Source organism: Megachile rotundata, chromosome 13 (assembly GCF_050947335.1).
Source record: "Megachile rotundata isolate GNS110a chromosome 13, iyMegRotu1, whole genome shotgun sequence".
Taxonomy (NCBI): Eukaryota; Metazoa; Arthropoda; class Insecta; order Hymenoptera; family Megachilidae; genus Megachile; species Megachile rotundata.
The window spans coordinates 8,727,715-8,754,390 of NC_134995.1; the positions used below are offsets into that span (position 1 = coordinate 8,727,715).

At 40.0% G+C, this 26,676-nt stretch overlaps 1 protein-coding gene across 5 annotated transcripts in view; it reads left to right on the top strand.

The window, feature by feature from the left end:
- Positions 1–26,467, top strand: part of Cad89D (cadherin 89D) — a 96,552-nt gene extending 70,085 nt beyond the window's left edge. For 2 of the 5 annotated variants that reach the window (XM_076539364.1, XM_076539363.1), the window contains exons 8-23: positions 2,060–2,587; positions 3,979–4,399; positions 6,020–6,178; positions 6,978–7,155; positions 8,656–8,917; positions 11,702–12,005; positions 13,214–14,919; positions 15,559–15,771; positions 16,460–16,548; positions 16,952–17,035; positions 17,110–17,178; positions 17,451–17,654; positions 18,906–19,109; positions 22,490–22,675; positions 23,573–23,934; positions 24,630–26,467. In XM_076539364.1, the coding sequence (XP_076395479.1) occupies positions 2,060–2,587; positions 3,979–4,399; positions 6,020–6,178; positions 6,978–7,155; positions 8,656–8,917; positions 11,702–12,005; positions 13,214–14,919; positions 15,559–15,771; positions 16,460–16,548; positions 16,952–17,035; positions 17,110–17,178; positions 17,451–17,654; positions 18,906–19,109; positions 22,490–22,675; positions 23,573–23,934; positions 24,630–24,658 (4,998 nt within the window). In that variant the 3' untranslated portion in view covers positions 24,659–26,467. Of the gene's footprint in view, positions 1–2,059; positions 2,588–3,978; positions 4,400–6,019; positions 6,179–6,977; positions 7,156–8,655; positions 8,918–11,701; positions 12,006–13,213; positions 14,920–15,558; positions 15,772–16,459; positions 16,549–16,951; positions 17,036–17,109; positions 17,179–17,450; positions 17,655–18,905; positions 19,110–19,194; positions 22,005–22,489; positions 22,676–23,572; positions 23,935–24,629 lie in introns of those variants that run through there. The other 3 variants (XM_076539365.1, XM_076539367.1, XM_076539368.1) reach the window with 3 other exon arrangements.
- Positions 26,468–26,676: the final 209 nt, after the last annotated feature.

The window sequence follows — 26,676 nt, forward strand, 5'->3', positions numbered from 1 at the left end:
TACCTCAAGGTTCTCCGGCTAACAGAAAGTATTAACCTCTGACATTCGCAGCGTGCGCGATGTGGCACAGCCTAGATTGCGGGCGTCGCGTGTGTAACAGAAACGCTCGAGCGAGACGATTTGTCGCGACGAACGGAGCTAATAATGAGACCGTGGGACATTATCGAATTTCACGAATCACTTGCGAAATGTACAGTCCACTGCAAATATGCTGTCTTAGATGACAATAATGGAGATATGTATGTAGGGGTGTAGATGGAGAGGGATAGTTGGTGGTTTATTTTTAGGTGGGTAGATTTGGAAGTTGGAGGTTTTAGGGATTTGGGGGACGAGAAATTGAGGAACTGGGGATTTGGGGATTTTTGGTTTTGGGTGATTTGAGAGGTGAGAGATTAGGAAATTGAGGAATAGGAAGGTGGAAATTTGGGAATTATGGAGTTTGGTACTTAGGGAATTAAGGTATGGGAGTATTAAGGAATTAGGGAGTTGGGAAATTAGGGAATCAGGGAAATAGAAAATTAGAGAATTACGTAATTGTGGAAATAGGAAATTAGGGGCTTAGGGAGTAGGGATATTAGGAAGTTAGAGAATTAGGGAATTGGGAAATTGGAGAATCAGGGATTTAGGGAGTTAGGAAATTATGAAGTTCGGGAATTAGGAAATTAGGAAATTGGGAAATTGGAGAATTAGGGAGTCCAGGTATTAGGGAGATAGGAAATTAAGGAATTGGGAAATTGGGAAAATGGAATATTGGGAAATTGGAAAATTGGGAAATCGGGAATTTGGGAAATTGGAGAATTGGGGAATTGGGGAATTAGGGAGTCGGGGAATTAGGGAGATAAGAAATTAGGAAATTCGGGAATTAGGAAATTGGGAAATTAGGAAATTGGGAAATTAGGAAATTGGGAAATTGGGAAATTGGGAAATTGGGAAATTGGGAAATTGGGAAATTAGGAAACTGGGGAATTAGGGAATCGAAGTACTAGGGAGATAGGAAATTAGGGAATTGGGGACTTAGGAAATTGGGAAATTGGAATATTAGGAAATGGGAAAATTGGGAAATTGGGAAATTGGGAAATTGGCAATTTGGGAAATTGGAGAATTGGGGAATTAGGGAGTCGGGGAATTAGGTAGATAGGAGATTAGGAAGTTCGGGAATTAGGGAATTGGTGAATTAGGAAATTCGAAAATTTGGAAAATTAAAAAATTAGGAGGTTCAGGAATTAAGGAATTGTGAAATTAAAAAATTAGGGAATTAAGGAGTTAGGGAATTAGAGGGTTAGTGAACTTGGGAAAACTTGTGAATTCGAAAATTTGAGTACTCTAAGATTTCGAATCCTGAAAATTTAATAACTCTAAAACGTAAAAATCCAAAACCTTGAAAACTTTTTCATATCATCTCCCATCCGAACCAAGCCTAAGTTTTATCAGAGTGTACGCAGCACTGTGAACTCGGCTCACATAAAATTCATTCTGAAAGGTTTGCGAGCGTTTAACCGTGAAACTCGATTTAATGGACTTCCGTCGGGGTCCTTCGTCAGGGACGATCGTTTGTGGCCTGGATGAAATTGCTCCTCCGGGATGGATCTTAAGAAGTAAACAATATCTGGAAATTCTAGAGGTGTTCGGTATCCAATGGAATGTTATGATTCAATAATACATTTAGAAACTTTCTTTATGAAGAAAGTCACTGACCTTGAAATCAGTGACCTCCACTTAATCCTCAATAGAAAATTCGATTAATAAATCTTGTCACTAATAAATAAATGAATTATTTTTAACTAGAACAAAATTATGTATTACCTAAACATACTTGTATGTCTACCTAATAAACCTTGAAAACCTTAAAAACCTTGTAAACCTTGTAAACCTTGAAAGCCTTGAAAAAGCTTGTATCATGAAATTGTTTTTAATATTAAATTTTATACTACTATAAACAATAACACCTAACCAACAATGACAATAACTATAAATTTTTATCTTCACTTATCATTGAAACCATATTGAATTAGTAACAGTATTTAAAGTCTAAAATCCACTTACTTTTCATATATTGCAGGATTACCCCATCTTCATGCAGATCAACTTCACCACACCGATCCAAGCAACCGATTGCGACCGCGACATCAACGTGGCCGTCCGTTACGACATCATATCAGGAAACGAGCGAGGCTTCTTTCACTTGGACCCCAAAAATGGCACCCTGTACCTAAAACGAGCTATCGATCTGGACGCCGAGAGAAATCTGCCATCGAACACTTTCAGCTTGCAAATCCACGCTTCGCAGGTAGACAACCCTTTAAAAACAGCGGTGGCTCGAGTAGAGGTCGAGGTGTTGGACCTGAACGATAATCTGCCGGACTTCGAGGTGGACCTCTACAACATCAGCATCGTGGAGAATTTACCGAACGGATTCAGTGTTCTTCAAGTGATCGCTCGTGATCGTGATCAGGGAGAGAACGGACAGTTCGATTACGAATTGCAGGATCCGTCGGGTGCCTTCTCTGTGGACGCGAAGTCTGGGTGGCTGACGGTGAAGGACCAGTCGGTTCTGGATAGGGAGAAGAGGGACCATCTGAGAATGAAGGTGCAAGGTTTTTTGAATTTGAGGAAAGTTGGATGTGGGTACTAGTGGAGTTAGGGTGATCGATTGGTTACGGGTTATTCTATTTGATATATGCAGTAGGTGGTTGGAAATATGATAAGTTGAAAATCTTTGAGATATGTGAATTTGATGATTAGGGAATTTATGAACAATTATTTAGGTTCCAGGGACTTTGTACAATCAAATAATGAAATTACCTACCTTCTCAAATCTGAAAATTCCCTAGGGCCAATATTTCCTAGTTGGCACCTTCCCAAATCCCAAAAATCCCTAGTCCCCATCTTCTCAGATACCAATACTCTCTAGGTTTCACTTTCCCCAATTCCAAAATTCCCTAATTCCCACCTTCCCAAATCCCAAAGTTCCCTACCCCCCACCTTCCCAAATCCCACAATTCTCTAGTTCCCATCTTCTAAAACTCCAAAATTCCCTAGTCCCCGTCTTCCCAAATCCCAATACTCCTTAGTTCCCACCTTCCCCAATTCCAAAATTCCCTAGTTCCCACCGTCCTAAATCCCAATATTCCCTAGTTAACACCTTCTCCAATCCCACAACCCCCTAGTTCCCATATTCTAAAATCCCGAAATTCCCTAGGCCCAATACTGCCTAGTCCCCATTTTTCCAAATCCCAAAATTCCCTAGCCCCCACCTTCTCAAATCCCAATATTCACTAGTTACCACCTTCCCCAATCCCACAACTCCCTAGTTCCCATATTCTAAAATCCTGAAATTCCCTAGACCCAATACTGCCTAGTTCCCACCTTCCCAAATCCCAATACTCCCTAGTTCCCATATTCTAAAATCCCGAAATTCCCTAGTCCCAATACTTCCTAATCTCCACCTTCCCAAATCCCAATACTGCCTAGTCTCCAGCTTCCCAAATCCCAATACTCCCTAGTTCCCACCTTCCTAAATCCCAAAATTCCCTAGTTCCCGCCTTCTCAAATCCCATAACTCCCTAGTTCCCAACTTCTCAAATCCCGAAATTCCCTATTCCCAGTATTCTGTAGATCCCACCTTCCCAAATCCCAGAAGTTCTCCAGTTCCCACCTTTTCTAATCCCGAAATTCCCTAGTCCCCACCTTCTCAAATCCTAATATTCTCAATATTCCCTCAACATCTAATTAGGCTCCACGGACTTAATACATTCAAATAACGGAATTACTAGTCACATCAATTATTCCTACCTCCACCTTAACAATCCTCCTATCCACTTAAATCTTCACACAATCTCCCACAAGTCTCAAACCTAGGAACATAGATGCTAGTTAAACCTAATACTAGTTGAACAATACCATGTAGTACTACGTCATATCAATTTGACTTGAATCCAAAAGTAAAAGCGCTTGCTAACCCGATCACAACTGAAACAGGTCGTCGCCATAGAACGAAAACCCAGCGTAGTCCACAATGCAAACGGTTCCTCCGTGGACGTCGAAGTGACGTTACTAGACGCAAACGACAACAATCCAATCTTCGTGCCTGGGAATCTCTATGAAATGATAGCCAAGACCGACTACAAGGTGGGCACCGTGCTAGGACAGGTTCACGCGGTCGACGAGGACCTGGGGCCCAACGGCATGGTCAGATACAAGCTCCAGAAACCTGGAAACTCGTCTACTAGGACTCCACCGTTCACCGTGGACGAAATCACTGGTATGATCACCGTCTCCGAGAGTCCCATCCTTGAAGGAAGACACGCGATATTCGTGGAGGCCGCAGATCAACCGGCGAACCCCAGTGAAAGGAGATTCTCCCTGGCTGTTGTCACCGTCGATGTCTTTAGATCCGATGGTGAGAGTCTTTCTCTTCTTCGAGCTGTTTATGGTGAACGGAGAAATTGTTGGTGAATGGCATGAAGTTTATGGTACTTGTTCGACATGAAGATGTGCTGTTTGTATGTGGACATGTGTTTGGGTATGAAGATATGTTGCTCGTATGGGGTTACATCTTGTGGTATGAAGATGTGCTGATATGAGGTCACATCTTCGGGTATGAAGATGTGTTGCTGGTATAGGGTTACATCTGCAGGTATGAAGATGTGTGACTCATATAAGATTACATCTTCAAGTACGATGTGTTCTTCATGTGTGGATTCATTGAAAGTAGGTCTTTTACTGTCATGATATGTGTGTCATGGGACAGGTTGGTATGGAGGATGTAGGTATAATAGCATTAAAGAAATTGTCAATGTGTTCGGCATGTGTGGACACTTTGACAGTAGACTACTTATTATTGTCACGTGTGTAGGCATCTTGTGACAGGTTAATATGGAGGAAGAATAAGTATAACAGCGTTATGAAGACTGTTCATGTGTCCTACATATGTGAACAGTTTGAAAATGGACCTCTTATCGTTATAACGTATTCATATGTGATAGAACGGGTATGAAGGAAGAATGGTAAGTATAACAGCGTTATGAAGACTGTTCGTGTGTTTCTCATGTGTGAACACATTTAAAGTGGGTCCCTCTTATTGTTATGATGTATACATATACATTATGTGATACATATGTGATATGTGCATATGTGATACACATACATATGTATGCATCATGTGATAGGTTAGTATGTAGGAAGAATAAGTATAACAATGTCATGAAGACTCTTGATATGTTCCTCATATGTGGACACTTCACATGTGGACTTCACATGTGAATTTCATATGTGGACACTTCATATGTGGATACTTCATATATGGACACTTCATATGTAGACACTTCATATGTGGACACTTCATATGTGGACACTTCATATGTGAACACTTCATATGTGGACTTCATATGTGGACACTTCATATGTGGACTTCATATGTGGACACTTCATATGTGGACAATTCATATGTGGACACTTCATATGTAGATACTTCATATATGGACACCTCATATGTGGACACTTCATATGTGGACTTCATATGTGGACATTTCATATGTGGATACTTCATATATGGACACTTCATATGTAGACACTTCATATGTGGACCGGAAGCAGTAATTACAGAAAACAGGTCTCCTGTCAGCTCACAATCCATTTAATTGATTAAACCATCCGATAAAATAAATCTCACCGAGCAGATCCGTCATCGGCATTATCGCAGTTTCTATTTATTCCCTCGGCACGGATCGCAAGAATCTAGAAAACATCCGCGGAAACAGTCTCTCTGTTCGACTGTGGAAATCTCCAAGCTCGTATCTCGAGGGTATTCCTCGAATGTAGCACGGATATTTTCCATGCATCCACCGGCGAGAAAGAAAATCCTAAAATATTTCCACGTCGAGCTGTTCCCCTGGATGTTTCTGTGGCGGAAGAAATTTTTATCGCACTCGAAATGATTCGAGTGCTTGCTCGTTTCTCGAGTATCGGCGACAAATCGTGAATGAAAACGAGTTTCCAGCTTGTTCGTTTGCCGTTTCAGGCCCGGAATCGTTGGAGCCGGACTTTGTTGGGGCTCCGTACGAATTTTGGGTGGGTGCCAATGTTCCTGTTGGCACGAGCGTCGGTCAAATGCGCCTGAACGACGCTGTGAAGACCAACGATTTGATCTATGATCTGCTGCACAGCTACGAGGAAGGAGGTACGTATTTTATAGGAACTTACTAGATTTTTGGAATTTGGGTATTTGGAAAAAAATTTGAGAAAGGTGACTCAATTTTGGTATTTGGACATTGAGGGATTTGGGGAATGTACTTGGGAACTGAAAGAATTAGGGAATTTTTGTATATAGGAAGTTTAGGGATTTGGGAAATTTTGGTATTCAGAAAATTTAGGGATTTGGGGAATTTTGGTATTATGGAAATATAGGGACTTGGGAAATTTTGGTATTACGAATATTTTGAGGATTTAGGGAATTTTGATACTACAAAAGTTTAGGGATTTGGGGAATTTTTGTATTAGGGAAATATAGGGATTTGGGAAATTTTGGTATTACGAACATTTTGAGGATTTAGGGAATTTTGATACTACAAAAATTTAGGGATTTGGGAAATTTTTGTATTAGGGAAATATAGGGACTTGGGAAATTTTGGTATTACGAACATTTTGAGGATTTAGGGAATTTTGATATTACAAAAATTTAGAGATTTGGGGAATTTTTGTATTGCAAACATCTAGGGAAAAGGGGAATGTTGGTATTCCAAATAAATTCCCCCAAAAATTCAAAAATAAATTCCACTATAATTTCAAATAAACATAACCCGTTAAAAACTCGTATCCGCGAATATCCATTTCCGGCAATATATCAAATATCCATCACAGGCAATAAGGAATGGTTCAACCAAATTTGCCTAATGTCCAGAAACTCATATGTTCAAGCTATCAAGTTAATATGTAACACATGCTGCATAGATATGTAATGTCATCCATACACATTTTAGTACCATTTGCGGTGGAGGAACGTTCGGGAACGATTACGGTGGTGGACGAGATCGAACGATTCGATAGATCGACCTTCGATTTCGAGGCGGTCGTCACGGACGAAAGAGAGCTGATGTTGATCACCAACGTGTCTATCCACGTGGTGGATCCTAACGACGAGCGTGGAATCTTCACTAAGTAAGTGAAACTTCGGTTCGCCTTATATTGCATTCTAATGAGTGAAACGGGCTTTTGTTTCTACTTGTAACGAGGGAGTCCAGATAGATGTCGGAGATAGCGGAGCTTACGAGGTTACGTTACCTAGCCTTAATCGCTTCGAGGTGAAATTTTGTCAAGGCAAAATTATCGAGATGAAGGATCTATGTATATTGCCGTTTTCAGAATCTTCTTTATTGACGCTTATTGGCAATATAATGTTTCCACGTTCCAGAAATATCAAATTCCAAAATTTGCAAATACAAAAATTCACTAATTCCAAGATTCGTAAATTACAAAATTTCCTAGTTCCCACTTTCCCAAATTTCAAAATTCTCTAGTTCCCACCTTTCCAAATTCCAAAATTCTTTAGTCCCAATATTCTCTAGTTCCCACTTTCTCGAATTCCGAAATTCCCTAGTTCCCACCGCACAAAATCCCCAAATCCCCTAGTCCCAAAATTCCCTAGTTCCCACCTTTCCAAATTCCAAAATTCCGTAGTCCCAATATTCTATATTTCCCAACTTCCCAAATCCCAAAATTCACTAATTTCCATCTCCTCAAATTCCAAAATTTCCTAGTCTCAAAATTCTCTAGTTTCCGCCTCCCCAAATTCCAAAATTCTCTGGTTCCAATATTCTCTAATTCCCACCTTCTAAAATTCCAAAGTTCCCTAGTTCCAATATTCTCTAGTTCCCACCTTCTCAAATCCCAAGATTCCCTAGTTCAAATATTCTTTAGTTCCCACCTTTTCAAATCCCAAAATTCCCTAGTTCCAATATTCTCTAGTTCCCACCTTCTCAAATCCCCAAATCCCCTAGTCCCAAAATTCCCTAGTTCCCACCTTTCCAAATTCCAAAATTCCGTAGTCCCAATATTCTATATTTCCCAACTTCCCAAATCCCAAAATTCTCTAATTTCCATCTCCTCAAATTCCAAAATTTCCTAGTCTCAAAATTCTCTAGTTTCCGCCTCCCCAAATTCCAAAATTCTCTGGTTCCAATATTCTCTAATTCCCACTTTCTAAAATCCCAAAATTCCCCATTTCCCACCTCCCAAAATCAAAAAAATTCCTAGTCCCAATATTCTGTAGTTCCCAACCTCCTAAAATCCCAAAATTCCCCAGTTCCCACCTCCCAAAATTCCAAAATTCCCTAGTCCCACTATCTAATTCGCACCTTCCCAAATTCCAAAATTCCCTAGTCCAACCCAAATGCCAAATCTCCAAAAATTAAAAATACTACGAAACCTCTATCCACCTAAACCAAAATGCCAATTATTCCTCTCAAGGCCCAAAGTTCGATCGAAAGTTCGTAGTATCCGAACTCGGTTAAACTAGCTGCCGCTGTTGCTCCCCAACAATCGATACGTTGACTCGGTTTCGGTAACTCGAGCCGAACTCGGTCCGTGAAAGGTCAAAAGTCGACGGCACTGCGGAATTCACTGTTTGCTTATCCGAAAGTCGATGGCCGTTGATTGCAGGGGAACGACCACCGCCCCTCTCGTCTTCCACGCGAAGGAGAACGTTCCTGGCACGTATATCGGGCAAGTGCTTCCGCAGAATGCCACCGGATCGACCACCACCGGCACCCACTTTTTTATCGTCAATCAACAGGATGTGCCCGATATCTCGATCACGGAGGACGGCTCGCTATATGCTCCTCGAGGTCTCGATAGGGAGACCAAGCAGAATTACAGCATCACTGTCATTGCTGAGAGTCCGCGAGGGGTTGGAGTCTTTCAAGTAAGTACGAATTTTTGTTACTTGCTAATTCTTTTATGGGAATTTTATGGGGACTGCTGAGATTAATGATTGCGATGGGCAGAGTATCGTTATATGGCCGCGGTTGAAGGTGGAGCACCGAGATAAGATGATGTAGAGGAGTACAGTTTCGCTATATGGTCACAGTTCGGGTTGAGGAATGAGACAAAATCGTGTTTGCGAGTATAGTTTCGTTATATGGCCGCGGTTAGGATTGGACTACTGAGGTAAGATTGGGTTTGCGATGAGCGGAGTTTCGCTATATAGCCAAGGGTGAGGTAAAAAACTAAGACAAGGTTGTGTTGGCGAGTAGAGTCTCGTTATATGACCGCACGTGAAAATTTTAATGCGTTGAAATTGTTTGTCAAAATTACAAAGCATTACAACGGGGAATTATCGAACTTACAACGCATTATAAGGATGATTTATCAAACTATAAAAAGAGCAAATTTGTTAAACAACAATTCAACACAAAATAAAAATAGCAAATCAGAAATTTGTCAAATGACAATAATAAAATGTGTAAAAATTGAATTTTATAAGGATTGATACACTAAATAATTTGATCATTCTATCGAGAGAAATAAATTCCGTTCTTTCAGCTAGATTTATTTCCTCTTTCTTCCCGTTTATTTATTTCCGACGTGAACCGTATACTGTTACCAAATGAGATATCTGCTAAGTAAGTCTCAGCTATCAGTTTGAAGGGGGTGCGATCGTGCGATGGGGTTCGTGGATCTCGTTAAACAGCACTTAAGGAGATTTTCTTTCGGACTGAAAGTAACGTGAAATTGATAGCGGTCGTTCGTTTTCCGGGCAAAGGATCGAGTAGGGACAAGAAACTCTTTCACCTAAGGATCTCGCTGAAACTGTAAATATACTCACGCAAAAACTACCAAAAAGATAAATTATTGTGAAACTGAAACTTTATTCACAACCATTAGACAAAAATAATTAACTCTCTCTATGAATCGGCGACACTCGTTTGGTGATTCCACGATTTAACGAAATAAGACTTTCTTTGTACGTGTTCATAAGTTTAGGGTTATTTTTATAAGCAGTTTGTTCCTCAATAGATTCTGGTATACAGGGTGTCTCACAATTAGTGAGTGATAATTCCTGGTAATTCGATGCGTGGTGGACTCAGCGCATGGTAATTTGATCTATAGTAATTCGATGCGTGGTAGTCTCAGCGCATGGTAATTCGATTCATAGTAATTCGATGCGTGGTAGTCTCAGCGCGCGGTAATTCGATCCATAGTAATTCGACGCGTGGGAATTCGATTCATAGTAATTCAACGCGTGGTAATTCGATGCGTGTTAGTCTCAGCGCATGGTAATTCGATCCATAGTAATTCGACGCGTGGTAATTCGATGCGTGGTAGTCTCAGCGCGTGGTAATTCGATCCATAGTAATTCGACGCGTGGTAATTCGATGCGTGGTGGTCTCAGCGCGTGGTAATTCGATCCATAGTAATTCGACGCGTGGGAATTCGATTCATAGTAATTCGACGTGTGGTAATTCGACGCGTGTTAGTCTCAGCGCGTGGTAATTCGATGCGCGGTAGTCTCAGCTCGTGGTAATTCGATGCGTGGCAGTCTCAGCGCGTGGTAATTCGATCCATAGTAATTCGACGCGTGGTAATTCGATGCGTGGTAGTCTCAGCGCGTGGTAATTCGATCCATAGTGATTCGACGCGTGGTAATTCGATGCGTGGTGGACTCAGCGCGTGGTAATTCGATTCATAGTAATTCGACGCGTGGTGGTCTCAGCGCGTGGTAATTCGATCCATAGTAATTCGAAGCGTGGTAATTCGATGCGTGTTAGTCTCAGCGCGTAGTAATTCGATCCATAGTTATTCAACGCGTGGTAGTCTCAGCGCGTGGTAATTCGATCCATAGTAATTCGACGCGTGGTAATTCGATCCATAGCAATTTGACGCGTGGTAATTCGATGCGTGGTAGTCTCAGCGCGTAGTAATTCCACCCATAGTAATTCACTAGTGAGTGTAGATCCCTGAAAACAAAAAAACTTAACTCTCTGTTCTTTTAATTTAAAAAATAATTTCTTGAGTTCTCATAATTTATATCATACTTTATCAAACATACAAATAAAATAGACCATAACTTTCTGATATCCATTTTTCAACCCTAAACAAAATTTTCTCTACAAAGTGAAGTATTTACTAAATTGAGATCTTGACCTAATTTTTACAAGCGTCATAAACTTCAAGATTCTTAAAGAATCCTCCCTTTCTGTGTCATCCTCACAACTGATACACCGATCCGTTTGACAGCAGGTGTTGAAAATATCGTCCTTGCGTCGCACTATGTTTGCAGATACAAGTTTCGGGATATTCGGCCATTGGAGCTAATAGAAGTTCCAAGGACCAAGGGATGACGCGCGAAATTTTTAATTTAAAAAATTCGAACGAAGGCCGTGCTTCTGTACTTCGTTCAAGGACCCATTGTTGTCGAAGCAAATTTCAACTTTCGGCGTCCCGTCGTTTAGAGCCTTTGAAACATTCAATGTTACAGATGCATCACATTTCTATGCATTATTCATACTACATTTATAACATTTCTCATGTTCATTCACTTGCATGAGGACATTAAATGAAATGAGTAAAATAAAATAATATGAAGCAGTGTAGTTTTCACACATCACTGATATCATCAAAATGGTCGACAAATGGTTGTCCAGCACTGAGATTTACTAGACTAGCTAGCTAACTAAAAATTGTCCACATAATCTACAAATTTCAGGTGACAGTGATCGTCCTAGACGAAAATGATCATCCACCAGAGTTCACAATGCCTTTATACGAAGGCACAATCCTGGAGAACAGTCCAGCAGGCACAAAAGTGAACTTGTCGAATCCCATCGCGGCTACCGACAAAGACGAGGGTGTGAATCAGAACTTCGTGTTCAGTTTGTACGGCGAGGGTAGCGAGCTTTTCAGAATTCATCCGACGACCGGTTTGGTGTACTTCGAGGGAATCGATGATCGTACACTGGACAGAGAGGCAAGATCAAGCTACAACTTCACGATCGTCGCTAAAGATAATGGTGAGTTTTCTACTTCTTAGCAACTACGGGAACTGAAATTAGTTCGGAAAGTAGCAAACAGAAGTTTCAAGCGTGTTTAACGTTCTATTATGCGTGGAGGAATGCAATCGTAAAGTTTCAATGCTCGCCGAACGTAATACGGTAGCAAACTTTTATGAGCGAATGTGACTTCATTTTACTTTTCCTTCTTTTCGAAGTTTATGTAGGGTAGCTGCTTCAATTTCGTGCGATTCGATACGGTTTAACTGGGGATAGCACCTTGTGTATGTATGAAAAGAATGTATGTATGTTTCAGGCATCTGTCTATTATGTACGTTTCCACATATGTACGTATATATGTGTGTTTCTCTGCACCTTTCTATATGTATGTTACTACATATGTACCTATGCATGTACGTTTTCACATATGTACTTATGTATGTATGTTCCTCTGCACCTCTCTATATGTATGTTACTACATATGTACCTATGCATGTACGTTTCCACATAAGTACGTATATATGTGTGTTCCTCTGCACCTCTTTATATGTATGTTACACATATGTACCTATGCATGTATGTTTCTACATATGTACTTATGTATGTGTGCTCCTACATATGTACTCATGTGTGTACGCTCCTACATATGTACTTATGTATGTATGTTCCTACACATGCACCTATGTATGTGTGTTCCTCTGCATCTCTGTATATGTACGTTTCTACATATGTGCCTACATATGTACCTATGTATGTATGTTCCTATATATGCACCTACATATTTACCTATATATGTATGCTCCTACACATGTACCTATGTATGTGTGTTCCTCTGCATCTCTGTATATGTACGTTTCTACATATGTGCCTACATATGTACGTATGTATGTATGTTCCTATATATGCACCTACATATTTACCTATATATGTATGCTCCTACACATGTACCTATGTATGTGTGTTCCTCTGCATCTCTGTATATGTACGTTTCTACATATGTGCCTACATATGTACGTGTGTATGTATGTTCCTATATATGTATCTACATATGTACCTATGTATGTATGTTCCCATCTACCTATCTATATGTACGTTCCTACATATGTACCTATGCATATTTGTTCCCACATATGTATGCATGTGGTGCCTATATGATACTCTTTCGACAACTTGCAGACAGTAAAAATTTTTTTCCAGACCACATAATCTTCACATACGCAATGTTTCAGGAGGTCTCTCCTCAGAATCAAGGTTAACGATAACAGTAACCGACGTGAACGACAATCCTCCCAGCTTCATACGAATGATCGTGCTACCGGACCAGGGTGTTCGCGTCTCAAACGAGCCAGATATCGAGTCGCCACAGTTCGAAAGGAACGACGTGCTCGACATGATCGAGCCAGCCACCGGAAGTGGCCTTCCAAGCAGTCGTCGTTCTCCTCTTCTTCTCGTCCCGGAGAACGCGACGATCGGTGCGCCGATAATACGACTGCTAGCGGAGGACAAGGACGAGGGCGGGAACGCCGCGATAACGTACAGTTTGGGGAACGAGACGACTTCCGGTGAGGACGTTAGGCGAAGATTCGACAAGACCAACCGTCGATACTTCCATCTGGATCCGAGGTCGGCGGAGATATCGGTGGCCAGAGGTCTCCCAGCCGAGAGCAATATTCGTTTACTGGTGATGGCTAAGGATCCGGGTGGACTCGCGGATAATATCACTATTAGAATCCATGTGGAGGACGTGAACGACCACCCGCCTATCTTCGACAAGTCCTGGTACACGTTCGACGTGCCTGAAGGCACCTATGCAGGCTATACCCTGGGTACCGTGCAGGCTGTTGATTCTGACTTCGGAGCTAACGCGAACGTCAGCTATGAGTTGATACCAGGCAACGAGGATTTGGAGGACGGGCGATCCTTTGAGATTGCTCCCTATCAAGGGACCATCAGAGTCAGCGGCGTCCTCGACAGGGAGACAGCACCAACCCACCGGCTGCTGGTGATGGCTCGAGACAGCGGCATGCCGCAGCTGACCTCCACCGTGGAGGTCGAAGTGAACGTTCTGGATGTGAACGACAATGCACCTATGTTCTTCGGGTACGAGGAGGTCGAGAAGGACGAAAATGGTGACCAGCTGCCAGTTTACCTCGCCTCGGTCTTCGAGAATAGTCCCGTAGGTAGTCAGGTGATTAAGGTGCACGCTAACGACACGGACTTCGCAGGAAATGGCAATGGTCTGATCCTGTTCGATCTGAGTCACCAAGGCCATCCTGAGAAGCAGTACTTCGCTATCGATAGCAAGGAAGGCACCATCACGACCATCGGCACCTTGGACTACGAAGTCCAGAAGACTCATCGGTTGACTGTCACCGCCAGCGATCTGGGGACTCCTCTCAGTCTGACGTCCACGGCTGTGGTCATCGTCACGGTACTCAACGTCGACGATGACGAAGAGGACGCCGAGAACGAGGTACACAAGAGCCCCTCCTTCAGACATCGGTATTACGAGGTGGAAATCGAAGAGAACGTCCCTGTGCCCGTTATGGTTGCTCAGTTGGATGTGGCCGATGGACAACAAGGGGAGCACATCAGGTATAGCATCGTCGCCGACGATACGGAGGCTAGACAGCACTTCTCGATCGACCCGAAGAACGGCTCGCTGTATTTGATGACGGACGTGGACAGAGAGGTGAACGATCGATACGAGGCCAAGGTCAGAGTTGACAGGGTGAAGATTGGTCGCGGGATGCCTGTGATGATCTACCCGGTTGTCGGTGAAAGGCTGAATGGCCTGGCACCTAACGAGGCCAGGGTCGTTGTCAGGGTGAAGGATGTGAACGACAATGCGCCCAGATTCAAGTCAAAGGGCAGACCCATCTTAGCTGCGGTACCCACTACTGCACATTATGGATATGAGGTCGTCAAAGTGGAGGTATGGAGATGGCAACTCTGTCGCAATAACTTTGTTTATTTGGTCTTTTGTACTTAGTTCGTTTTGGGACTTTGGACTTTTGGGTCTTGGGATATTGGGATTTAGCTTAGGACTTTTGGATGTTAGGTCTTTAGGATTTTAGGACTTTTGGACTTTAGATGTTTAGGACTTCTGGATCTTTAGACTTAATGACTTAGTTCAGGACTTCTGGGTTTTAGGTCCTTAGGACTTTAGGACTTTTGGACTTAGCTTAGGACTTTAGGATTTGTGGACTTATTGTTAGTTTAGAACTTTTGGACCTCATGATTTATGGACTTATTGTTAGCTAAGAACTATCGGATCATAAGTCTTAGTACTTCAGGATGACTCTTTGAAATCCTCCAAACATCTCTGGCTCTCAAAGTCATCATTCTTACAAGTCACATCTCTGAACATAAATACCCAGAAGCTTCAGCCATGTTCAGATATCATCTGATTATTCCTAGACATTCACAGCTTGCCAAAGTAATTAAAAATTTGCTGAAAGCGAAAGAGCAATTAATTTTGAGACGTCATTTGCTTAATAGTCTATTTCACGCGCTATAACGATTTTGAATTCCATTCAAAAGGCGAGAAGTAACGCAATTAATCACTCGACAGGCGGAAGATCCAGACGAGGGAGCAAACGCCGAGATTCGTTACCAAATTCTTGGCCGGGAAGACGCGCCGCGATTCGCCATTGACCCACTGAGCGGTCAAGTACGATCGGTGGCGAGTTTTGGCCGCGATGCTGGACGAGTTTTCGGCTTCGACGTGAAGGCCACCGACAGACGGGGCGCCGAGAATGGCCGCAGCAGCATCGCCAATGTCTTCGTAAGTCTTCGAAAACTTTTGCACAGTATTCTTTCCTGGCGTTCTTAACACTTTATCGACGAAAGATGTTGTCCTGCGACGGATTGAACATGTGTCATCCGTTATGGCTCACATAAAACATCTTGGTCTCCGAAATACTACTTTCACATGATTTAACTTTCATCTGGATATGACAAACTGAAAAACTCTAGTCCAGGGAAACCCAAATTTTTCCAGCAGAATACAAGATTCTTGAATCGTCTCAGAAGTCTTCGATCTGGGCTAAAAAAGAATAGCTTTTCAGGAATATCTCGGTATATATTAGATCTACGAACAAAATGGTTATTATCTAATTTGTAGTTTGAGCAATTCTCTACAAAAAAGGTTCTATAGACTTTTTTCATGGAGCTGACCATTTTCGTGTATGATAACTTAATTTGTTTCAACTCTCAGATCTAAAACGTGCACTTGTGTGTACATAACATATTATCTCGGAAAAGGTTACTCCTACGGAGAAAATATATAGAACCTTTTTTATAGAGAACTTCCTAGACTACAAATTTGGTAATAACTATTTTTGTCGTACAACTGATAAATAACGAGTTATTTGCAGAAAAGTATTTTCTTTCATGGATCTTTCAACAACATCCACATAAATGTGAATTTTTTCACATTTATATAGTTTTTTTCTTATCGTGTTTATTTAAAGGTGTACGTGTTGGATGATCAAAAGCAGGTCGTGATGGTAGTTGGTCGAAGACCCATGGACATAGAGCCCCAACTGGAGAACATCACTGCGTAAGTATAACGGAGCTTGTTGAATAGCTTCTATCCGAAAGCTGACAGCTTTACCTACCTGCTAGTTTCACCGTGATATTTGTGTTTCTGATAGAAGGGTGTTTTAGGAAGAGCGTGTTCTGCTTGTTAAGGTTTAATTAATGGGGTGAAAGGCTCGTTGTACGGAACGGGTGGTATGTTTGATTGTGATCGGTGAAGTAGGTCAAGCGTGTAGAATCATTTCGATTTATTTCACTTTTGGAGGAAAGATTGTTAAAACGTGTGGTACTTAAAATGAGAAGGCTTGGATTCAAATTTTAGACATTTTTAATTTTATGTGAATTCATCTAAACGTATTTAACAGCTTTAATTATTTAAAGCAATATTTTATTTAAATTAAGAACTTCATAATTTTGTTGCGAAGGGTGTTGCAAAATGTGACTGGTTTGGATGTTCGAGTGAGGAAACTGGAACCACATATTGAAAAGAATCTGATTGATACCACATCGTGAGTAATGTAACTCATCTTTATAAACTTATTAGAAGAATTAATTATGTGAAATAAGTATTTTATATTTCCAGTACCGATGTTTATTTGTATGCCATTGATCCTCACTTAAATGTGATGATAGATATGGATACCCTGCACAAGTAAGTCATTAACAATTAATCAATAAAATCAAACATATAATGAAAATTTGAAGTAGTAGATGAAAATTTCTTCTAACATAAAATATTGAATTTCTTTGTTGAATTATTTTCAATTTAAATTACATTGCTAATTGCTATAAATTAATGTTAAAATTGTCACAAATGTTGCTTATAATTAACAATTTTTATGTATAAATATTAATAAAAATGAGTGAATAAAAAAATAGCAAGGAGCTACTGTATTGGATACTGATTATATTTAATTTTTGTAGCGTGTTCAACACAAAGAAAATGGACATCAAACGCGAGTTGGACGAGTATGATGTTCTGGACATCGCCGGAAGTTCTCCACGTCGGGGTAGCCAACGATACCTGTTGTCAACCCTCGAAGTGGGTGTGGTGGTACTCGGATGTGTCGTCTTTGTGGGTGCTCTTGTCACTGCTCTCTGTGTCACGTGTGTTCGTCGAAATAAACGGTATGGAGCATACACTCTCTCTGTAATACTATTCAAATCTCATGACATCTAATATTATACACAATTTACCTTTTCCATATTTTCAAATTCCTAAATTCCTTAAAGGTCTCGTCATCACATTTCTAAAAATATATTTCATTTCAAACTTTCGTATGAGTGATAACACTCTTCATGAATCATCCTGTACATATCAAATATCATCATTACATTTAACAAAAAAAATGTTTAATTTCAAATTTTGTGGACCAATGTTAACACATAGTTTGTAACATCCTGTATATATCACACTTCATCATTGAATCTTTAAAAAAAATTTTGTTATATAATTATGTCTTATGGACCAGTATGAACATATATTTTGTAACATCCTGTACATATCAGACTTCATGATTGAATGTTTAAAAAAGTATTTTGTTATAAAATCTGATGAACCATTGTCAACATTCATCATGAAATGTTCTGTACATATCAGACTTCATCACTGCATTTCTGGAAAAATATTTTGTTATATAATTATGTCTTATGGACCAATATGAACATACATTTTGTAACACCCTATACATATTACTTCATCATTGCATCTCTACAAAACTGTTTCCTGATAAAAACCCATGTCATATGAAGCAGTGACACTTACCACACAACATTTATTGCGTAGCACCTTATACATAACACACTTCATCATCACATCTCCGAAAGACTATATCCTAATAAAATTCCATGCCATATGAAACAGTGACATCGTGTAACACCTATTGTGTAACACCCTGTACATAAAACACCTGAACATCACATCTTCAAAAAACTATTTCTTAATAAAATTCCACGTCATATGAAACAGTGATACTTACCGTGTAACACCTATTGTGTATCACTCTGTACATAACACACCTCACCGCATCTCCAAGAAACTGTACCCAAATAAAATCCCATATCTTCAGAATCAGAAAGACTTATCGTTTCACCCTGCCCACATCATTGTATCTTTAAATTTATACCCAAACCCCATATTTAAATGTCAATAACTTACCAAGTCGTGTAACCTTGACTCCATCACTTATTTCACCCCAAAAAAAGTATTCCTATAAAACCTCACGCTTGGTAAAATCCCGTATATTATAGAAACCACGTAGCAATATAAGAGTCTAGACCCGATAAAGTCTCCCAGAAAGAAGTTAGCCCGTTTTTCGAGTAGCATTTTCCGATACAAACGATCGATTGTAACCCGAACGAACGAATTTCACCCGTTAGTCGCAGACGTCGGGAGAAAGCAATGTTCTCGACCACCAGCCCGATTGGATTCGCTTTGGCAGATCCGGCCGCAACGTTGCAGAAGCCGCCTCTGTTCCCGACCTTCGTGGACGGCCTTCATTACGACCCTGAACCATTCTGCACCGACATGCCGAGGCGACAGAGCATCTGCGAGCACGGAGCCAACTGTGCTCGCTTCCACGCGTAAGTCCGTTAATTGATGTGCAGCTGTTTTGTTAGGGTCTCACCGCGATGCTTCATTGTCATACGTATTAACAATTCGAGATAGGAGGCAGAATCGCGTCTATGGATGGCCTGTCTACACCTTAGAACGCCGGTCTCAGATCTTCAAGGTAGCCCACTTGAACGAACAACAATTTTCTATGAATCGGAGACACACGTTTGGTGATTACACGATTTAACGAAATAAGACTTTCTTCATATGTGTTCATAAGTTTAGGATTACTTTTATAAGCAGTTTGTTCCTTAATAGATTCGGATATACAGGGTATCTCACAATTAGTGAGTGATAATTCGTGGTAATTCGATGCGTGGTGGTCTCAGCGCATGCTAATTTGATCTATAGTAATTCGATGCGCGGTAGTCTCAGCGCATGGTAATTCGATCCATAGTAATTCGACGCGTGGGAATTCGATTCATAGTAATTCGGCGCGTGGTAATGCTGATGCGTGGTAATGTCTCAGATGCTGTGGTAATTCGATTCATAGTTATTCGATGCGTGGGAGTCTCAGTGCATGGTAATTCGATCCATAGTAATTCGACGCGTGGGAATTCGATTCATAGTAATTCGGCGCGTGGTAATTCGATGCGTGGTAGTCTCAGCGCATGGTAATTCGACGCGTGGTAATTCGATGAGTGGTAGTCTCAGCGCATGGTAATTCGACGCGTGGTAATTCGATGCGTGGTAGTCTCAACGCATGGTAATTCGATGCGTGGTAGTCTCAGCGCGTGGTAATTCGATCCATAGTAATTCGACGCGTGGTTATTCGATCCATAGTAATTCGATGCGTGGTAATTCGATGTGTGGTAGTCTCAACGCATGGTAATTCGATCCACAGTATTTCGGCGCGTGGTAATTCGATGCGTGGTAGTCTCAGCGCGTAGTAATTCGATCCATAGTAATTCGACGCGTGGTAATTCGACGCATGAGTATCAACGCGTGGTAATTCGATGTGTGGTAGTCTTAGCGCGTGGTAATTCCACCCATAGTAATTCACTAGTGAGTGAGGTCCCTAAAATCGGGGATAGCTGACGTGATTCTAAATAAGATTTCTCTTTGCCAAAATGGTGTTTGAAATGTGTTTTTCCTTAATAATCCAAAAACGAAACTTCAAACCCCATTTTTGCAAAGGGAAATTTTATTCAGAATCACTTCAGCTGCCCCCCATTTCAGGGACCTACATTAATTGTAAGACACCCTGTATACTGATATAGGAGATGTGATATTTTTTTAGTGATTAATTTATACTAATTGAGTTTATCGATTGATTGATTGGTAACATAAGAACAGATATTCTTTTAAATTACAGTTAGTGTGCAATAATAAATCCATAAACGACCTGCTATTATTTCACGAACAGTTTATATTTAATAATTATTAAATTTAATAAATATTTAAAAAATATTAACTTCGTTGATAGTAAGAAATGGAAGACTTCCTAATTAATTTTAGAAAATTTTCTACTCCTCTTTTTTGTGGGGCCCCGTAGCTCCCTTTAAGAGTACGTCAGTGCTTACATGTATAGGTATACGTTTTGCATGGTTCGATTTTAATTTCGAATTTATGCTGATGCTTCTTTGAGTCTAAAAACGGCGCCAGTGTAAATGGGACAGGTGTGAGGTACATCAGATGTGAAAAGTCACCTTCTGTTTCAACTTTAAAATTCCCTTTTTTCTAAACATTCAGTTATTGAATTTGGGAAATGAATTTTATTGTTCATTTTTTTAACATTTTGTCAAAGTGATCATATCTATTAATTTTTATTTAGATAATTACTTAATTAATTAATACATTATTAACAAATATTGATTAAACTGAATTTATTCACTAAATTCATCTTATTATCCAAAAAAAATTTGACAATCAATTATGTTAAGAATAAATCATCCAAATAAACAAAAATCATTCATCACATCTTGAAGTTGATCTTCCATCCACAAATCAATACAAAAGTTATTTTAGAAAACTCCGTGCACATCGATCGCGATCTAAGCGAAGTAATTAACAATATTTTGAACGTTTCAACAGCTTTAATAATTGAAAATGACAATTGCAAGCTGATTGAAATGAAAAAAGTTTTAATTAGAAGTGGGAACATACGAATTAACGGTAAAACAAATTGCTTTGGAATAGCAGTTGCGATATTGATCGCAGCAGTAGTAAAAGCAGCTGCAAGTAGTATAACTCGTTTGTAGTCAGGCGAGATTGCTGGCCAGTCCGATGTTTATAGAATTGCGTCCACAATTTTCACTCCTCTATATTCGCATACGGGAACGATCGTTCGTTTACTGTTTCCCGAATTAGTCGCAAAAATTTTCACAGATTTTCAATTTTTTAAAGCTGGTGACACAATGGTAGAGATATTTCAAAATTTATGAAAAATATCGTGTGGGTTGTTTTGGGAGGAAAAGAGGATGATTGTAGGAAATGGTCAATTTTGGGAGTGAATGAAAAGGAACGTTTATGTTGCAAATTTAAGAATTTTCTGTTTCCCAATTTTTCAATTTTTCAATTTTTCAATTTTTCAATTTTTCAATTTTTCAATTTTTCAATTTTTCAATTTTTCGATTTTTCGATTTTTCGATTTTTCGATTTTTCGATTTTTCAATTTTTCAATTTTTCAATTTTTCAATTTTTCAATTTTTCATTTTCCCAAATTCCCAAATTCCCAAATTCCCAAATTCCCAAATTCCTAAATTCCTAAATTCCTGAATTCTCAAGTTTCCAAATTCCCACAGTCCCCAAATTTCCAAATTCCCATAGTCCTCAAATTTCCAAATTCCCAAATGCCCAAATTCCCAACTCACAAATCCCCAAATCCCCAATTCCCTGAATCCCCAAATCGCCAAATCCCCAAATCCCCAAATCCCCAAATCCCCAAATCCCCAAATCCCCAAATCCCCAAATCCCCAAATCCCCAAATCCCTAAATCCCTAAATACCCAAATTCCCAAATTTCTAAATTTCCAAATTTCCTCATTCCCAAATATTCAAATTTCTAAACTAGAAAATACCTCAATTTTCCCCAGATCTCCCCTCCCCCAAATCCCCCAAATTCCCACATACCCGCAAATCGCAACATCCTAATCATCTCCACTTAATAAATCACCACTTCGAACAAATCCCTCACCAAATTGCGAAATTGGCCATTTCCCACGATAATCCTCCGAGCGAACGCAAACAACTGGTCGGAGATGTCCGTGGTAGTCGTGGAATGAAATAAAAACCGCGACAAGGAAGGAATGCATTTATTATGAAGGCATTCCTCGGGCGGCAAGGTCGTCCGGCAATATACCAAATACTGTATCAGGGAATTCCCATATCTTTCGCGATGTCGATGCTAGAGACGGCGGGGGTGGTTGCAGGATGGGCGGTTGTAGTAAGCACGCCGGGAGGACGACAGGGACCCCGAAAGGCCTCGAGGCATCCGCGACGTCCTTGCATTCCAGCGGTCAGGATTCTGGGATCGTGGCGCGCGCCTCCTGCCACTGCAGTCACTCGTCGAGCCCCTCCAGTGGCGAGAGCAGCAAGTAAGTCGAATTACTTACCGAGCTATTCCTGCTATCTAAATTGAAAGCAGAGTTCGGCCAAATCAATCGAATCATTCTTGCTGCCGTCGAATCAGCTTCAACGCTTTCAGCATCATGCATACGCTAATGCTTGACCCGCTTTTTTCACTTACTATGTTAGTTGCTTATGGTTCCTCTTCAAGCTTCAATCTTTTGCTATGTTACGCCATTTTGATGTATACTTGACGTCCGCCATTTTGTTGCGCATTTTATGGACGGCATTTTAGATAGTATAATTTGTTTCTTTTATTTCATATGTTGGTAATATGCTTCTGGTTCGCCTTCAAGTTTTAATCGTTCACTATACTACGCCATTTTGTTGTGCATTTGACGTCTGCCATTTTGTTTTCAAAGATATGTCCGCCATTTTGTTATACATAAAACGTCCATCAACTCATTCTACATTTGACACCCGCTATTTTCTTGTACATTTAACGTCCACCATTTTCTTATACATTTGACGTTCACCATTTTGTTGTACATTTGACGTCCGCCATTTTGTTTTCCAAGTACGCCCTCCATTTTGTTGTACACTATACGTCCGTCATTTTGTTATACATTAGACGTCCATGTACACTTCACATCCGCTATTTTCTTGTACATTTAACGTCCACCATTTTATTGTACATTTGACGTCCACCATTTTGTTATACATGTTACGTCCGCCATTTTAAACAGACTCACGATGTACCTTATTCTGCTCTTAATCTTATCATTATAACCTCTTCATACGAGTACATTTATCTTTCTATTAAAATTAACCATGATGTGTATACTAATAATATTTACTCTCCGTGATGAATATTATTTTTTTATTTTTTATTATTATCATTATTATTTTGTGTTTATTTTGCGCAGTGGCTACGAGGACTCTTTGAAGTCCCTGCAGCGTCGTGAAAGAGCGAACGAGATGTCTCGCGGAAGCCACGAGATTTCAAGCGTGGTCGGCCGGCGGGCGAACCAAGCAACCGCGAGAAGGCGGCAACGCTTTAACTCGTTCTCGAACGGGGAATCCGTTTACTCCCAGGAGATGACGTTGCAACGTGAGCAACGTTGTTGTGTCGGCACCGAGAAAAGGCGGAAAAACGAGGGGATGACGCGCGAGCATCGTCGCGCGCATTCCGAAGCGGAAAACAACATTACCGAGACGGTGATACACGAGCATCCTGGCAGCGAGGTTCCGTTGTCGAGTTCCTTGCAAAATACCTCGAGCCTTCACGGTAATTTCTTTTGAAGAACGTATATGGCAATGTAATGCGTGGCTATATATCGCGTTAAAAATGTGGCACTTGGCTATTACATCTTGTATTTATGGGGAGTCACAATAATTTTGTAAATTGGTATTGAGACAAGTGTTTATTTCCACGGGTGATGTAACGTGTGGCTATATAACGCGAGGCTATATAGTGCGTGTTTATGTAACGCGCGGTTGTATGATTCTTTATGATCTGTCAGGACTCTTATAATTAAATAAGTATTATTGCAAGGCTATATAACACGTGGCTATATAACGCGCGGCTATATAACGCGCGGCTATATAATGCGTGGCTATATAACATGTGGCTATATAACGCGAGGCTATATAACGCGTGCTTGTACAACGCGTGGTTGCATCACACTTTACGATCTGCCACGACTCCTATAATGAAATGACTATTATTACACGGCTATATAACACGTGGCTATGTAACACGTGGCTATATAACACGTGCTTATACAACGCGTGGTTGCATCACACTTTACGATCTGCCACGACTCCAATAATGAAATGACTATTATTACACGGCTATATAACGCGTGGCCATATAACGCGTATAGCTGTAAGACGCATATCTACATAACATATGGCAATATAACAGAATATTGCGAGTCTTTACTAGTACTAACGCTGATTCGTGGCATTTTTAATTTACAGGTATCCGATCCAGCCATATGCTCTATTAAGCCCGAGACGTTGAGACGTTAATGAAGGACTTCTTTGAAGAAGCAAGAAGACAGTCCTTCTGGCCATGAGATTTTTTCTTCTTGTCTATAGCATTCTTGATACAAGCTGAAGCTCTCTAAAAAAAAGTAAAGCGTCCTGCACGATGTTTCCGGTGCAACGAAGGATGAGATTAATTCCCTTTGATCGTTCGTGTTGCAGTACCAGGTCGTAGCCTTCCATTGTTGATACTGTTCCTTTTTATGCATGTAAAGCGATAGCTGGAAAGCAGATCGATACATTTACAGTGCTGCTATTTATTATTCTTATCGTTCTTTGTAACACGAATCGATTGTTTTAACCCGTTCGAGCCTAAGACTTAACCTTGGATGAGATCGAATGTAGTCATAAAAAAATAAAAAATTAGTGTTTCAAGGTCTCATTTGCTTCTTAATTTATTTACATAATTTTTTAAATTTTTTACAAACAACTTTAGTTTTGTTTAAAAAACTTTTATTTTGTTTCGATCTGCTTTTCTGGAGACTCGTTTTCATTTTTATAATTTATACCGTGCTGCACACGAGAAGGCTTGCGACTGATAAGGTTTGTATTTATTAGAAGTTACCAGTTGAGTCTTGAAAGGGAAACGAAACAACTCGCTCGAGTTGTTTGTATTTAAAAGGTGCGTTATACGCGATATGTGTCATCTCGTTGCCAAAGTACTCGTCATTAATTCGAAAGTCACTCGTTCATGTAAATATACGAAAATCTATGTCGGTACTTTGCGAACCACTGTTACTCTACTCTCCTTTATAGCCACTTATTTTTTTTACGTGATCCTCACCACTATTTATCGTGTAGTAATATAACATGTAAATGTTGCGTGTACAGTGCAATACACTTTGCGTTCATCAAGTATTGTTACACTTTTGTAATTTTTCTTTTTATACAACGTCGAACGTGGATATTTTTATCTTGATAGGTTCTACTATTATTTTGAACAATTTTAATAATTTTTATTTTGAAAAATTCTAGTTGGAACAAAACTTTTAATCTTTTGTCATAATTAACAATTTTTAAGAATAATTTTATCATTGATTGTATTGGAATAATTAGGTGTGCAATGTATTTAGAGACACAATAAAACTAGCCATATCGAGTACTAAATGTAAAGAAAATTCAATAAGTTAACTAAGTCAAAGATTAATTTCGTGTCTTTAAATAAAAATCTTTATTATAATACCTTGAAAAGATATCTTAATGTAATTAGCAGGAATTACAATTATAATGCAAAGTGTTTGACTAATAATTTGTATTAAAAATATTAACAAAACCTTGCTTGACTAGTTTTAAATTCAAAGAACGCGAAAACAAGATGGCGGCTTCGAACGCGAGACGAAATGGCTCCGTGACGTAGCAACATGGCTGCTCCGTGACGTAGCAACATGGCGGCTCCGTGACGTAGCATCATGGCGGCTCCGTGACGTCGCAACATGGCAGAGCGTCGACGCTCACAGAAATCTTTCAAAATACACAAATTAAATATAAGAAAACAGAAGATGTTACGTTTATTAATTATTAACATATTATTTCCTAAATTTTGGAACTATCAATATTTAATATTCCACGTTCAACGTTACCAAACAAGCGAAAAGATTCCTTGTTTGTAGGTGCCTTGTGAATACTCGAATTGTCTAACTCATAATTTAAAAAAAGAAATGCGCTGTAAGAAAATGTAACATATGTATGTAACGATGTATAATTTATAGCGACGGTGCCGTCCGTCCGCAAATAACTGTGTTATGAATCGTTAATAAAGCTAATTAACGTAAGTTATTGAAGTCGAACTACGTTTCCATTCAAACTTCACCCAGTTTGCACAATTTCCAGGGTAAATTACGCTCTCCTCGATGTTGGACTTCGTTGGAAATCGATAGTCAATTCACGAGTAAGGAAACGGACTTTTTTTTTCACAATCAACGACTTCATTGGCACTGGATCGAAGTAACTTAGTTTCTCCTTTCCGGCTTCCTATCTGACT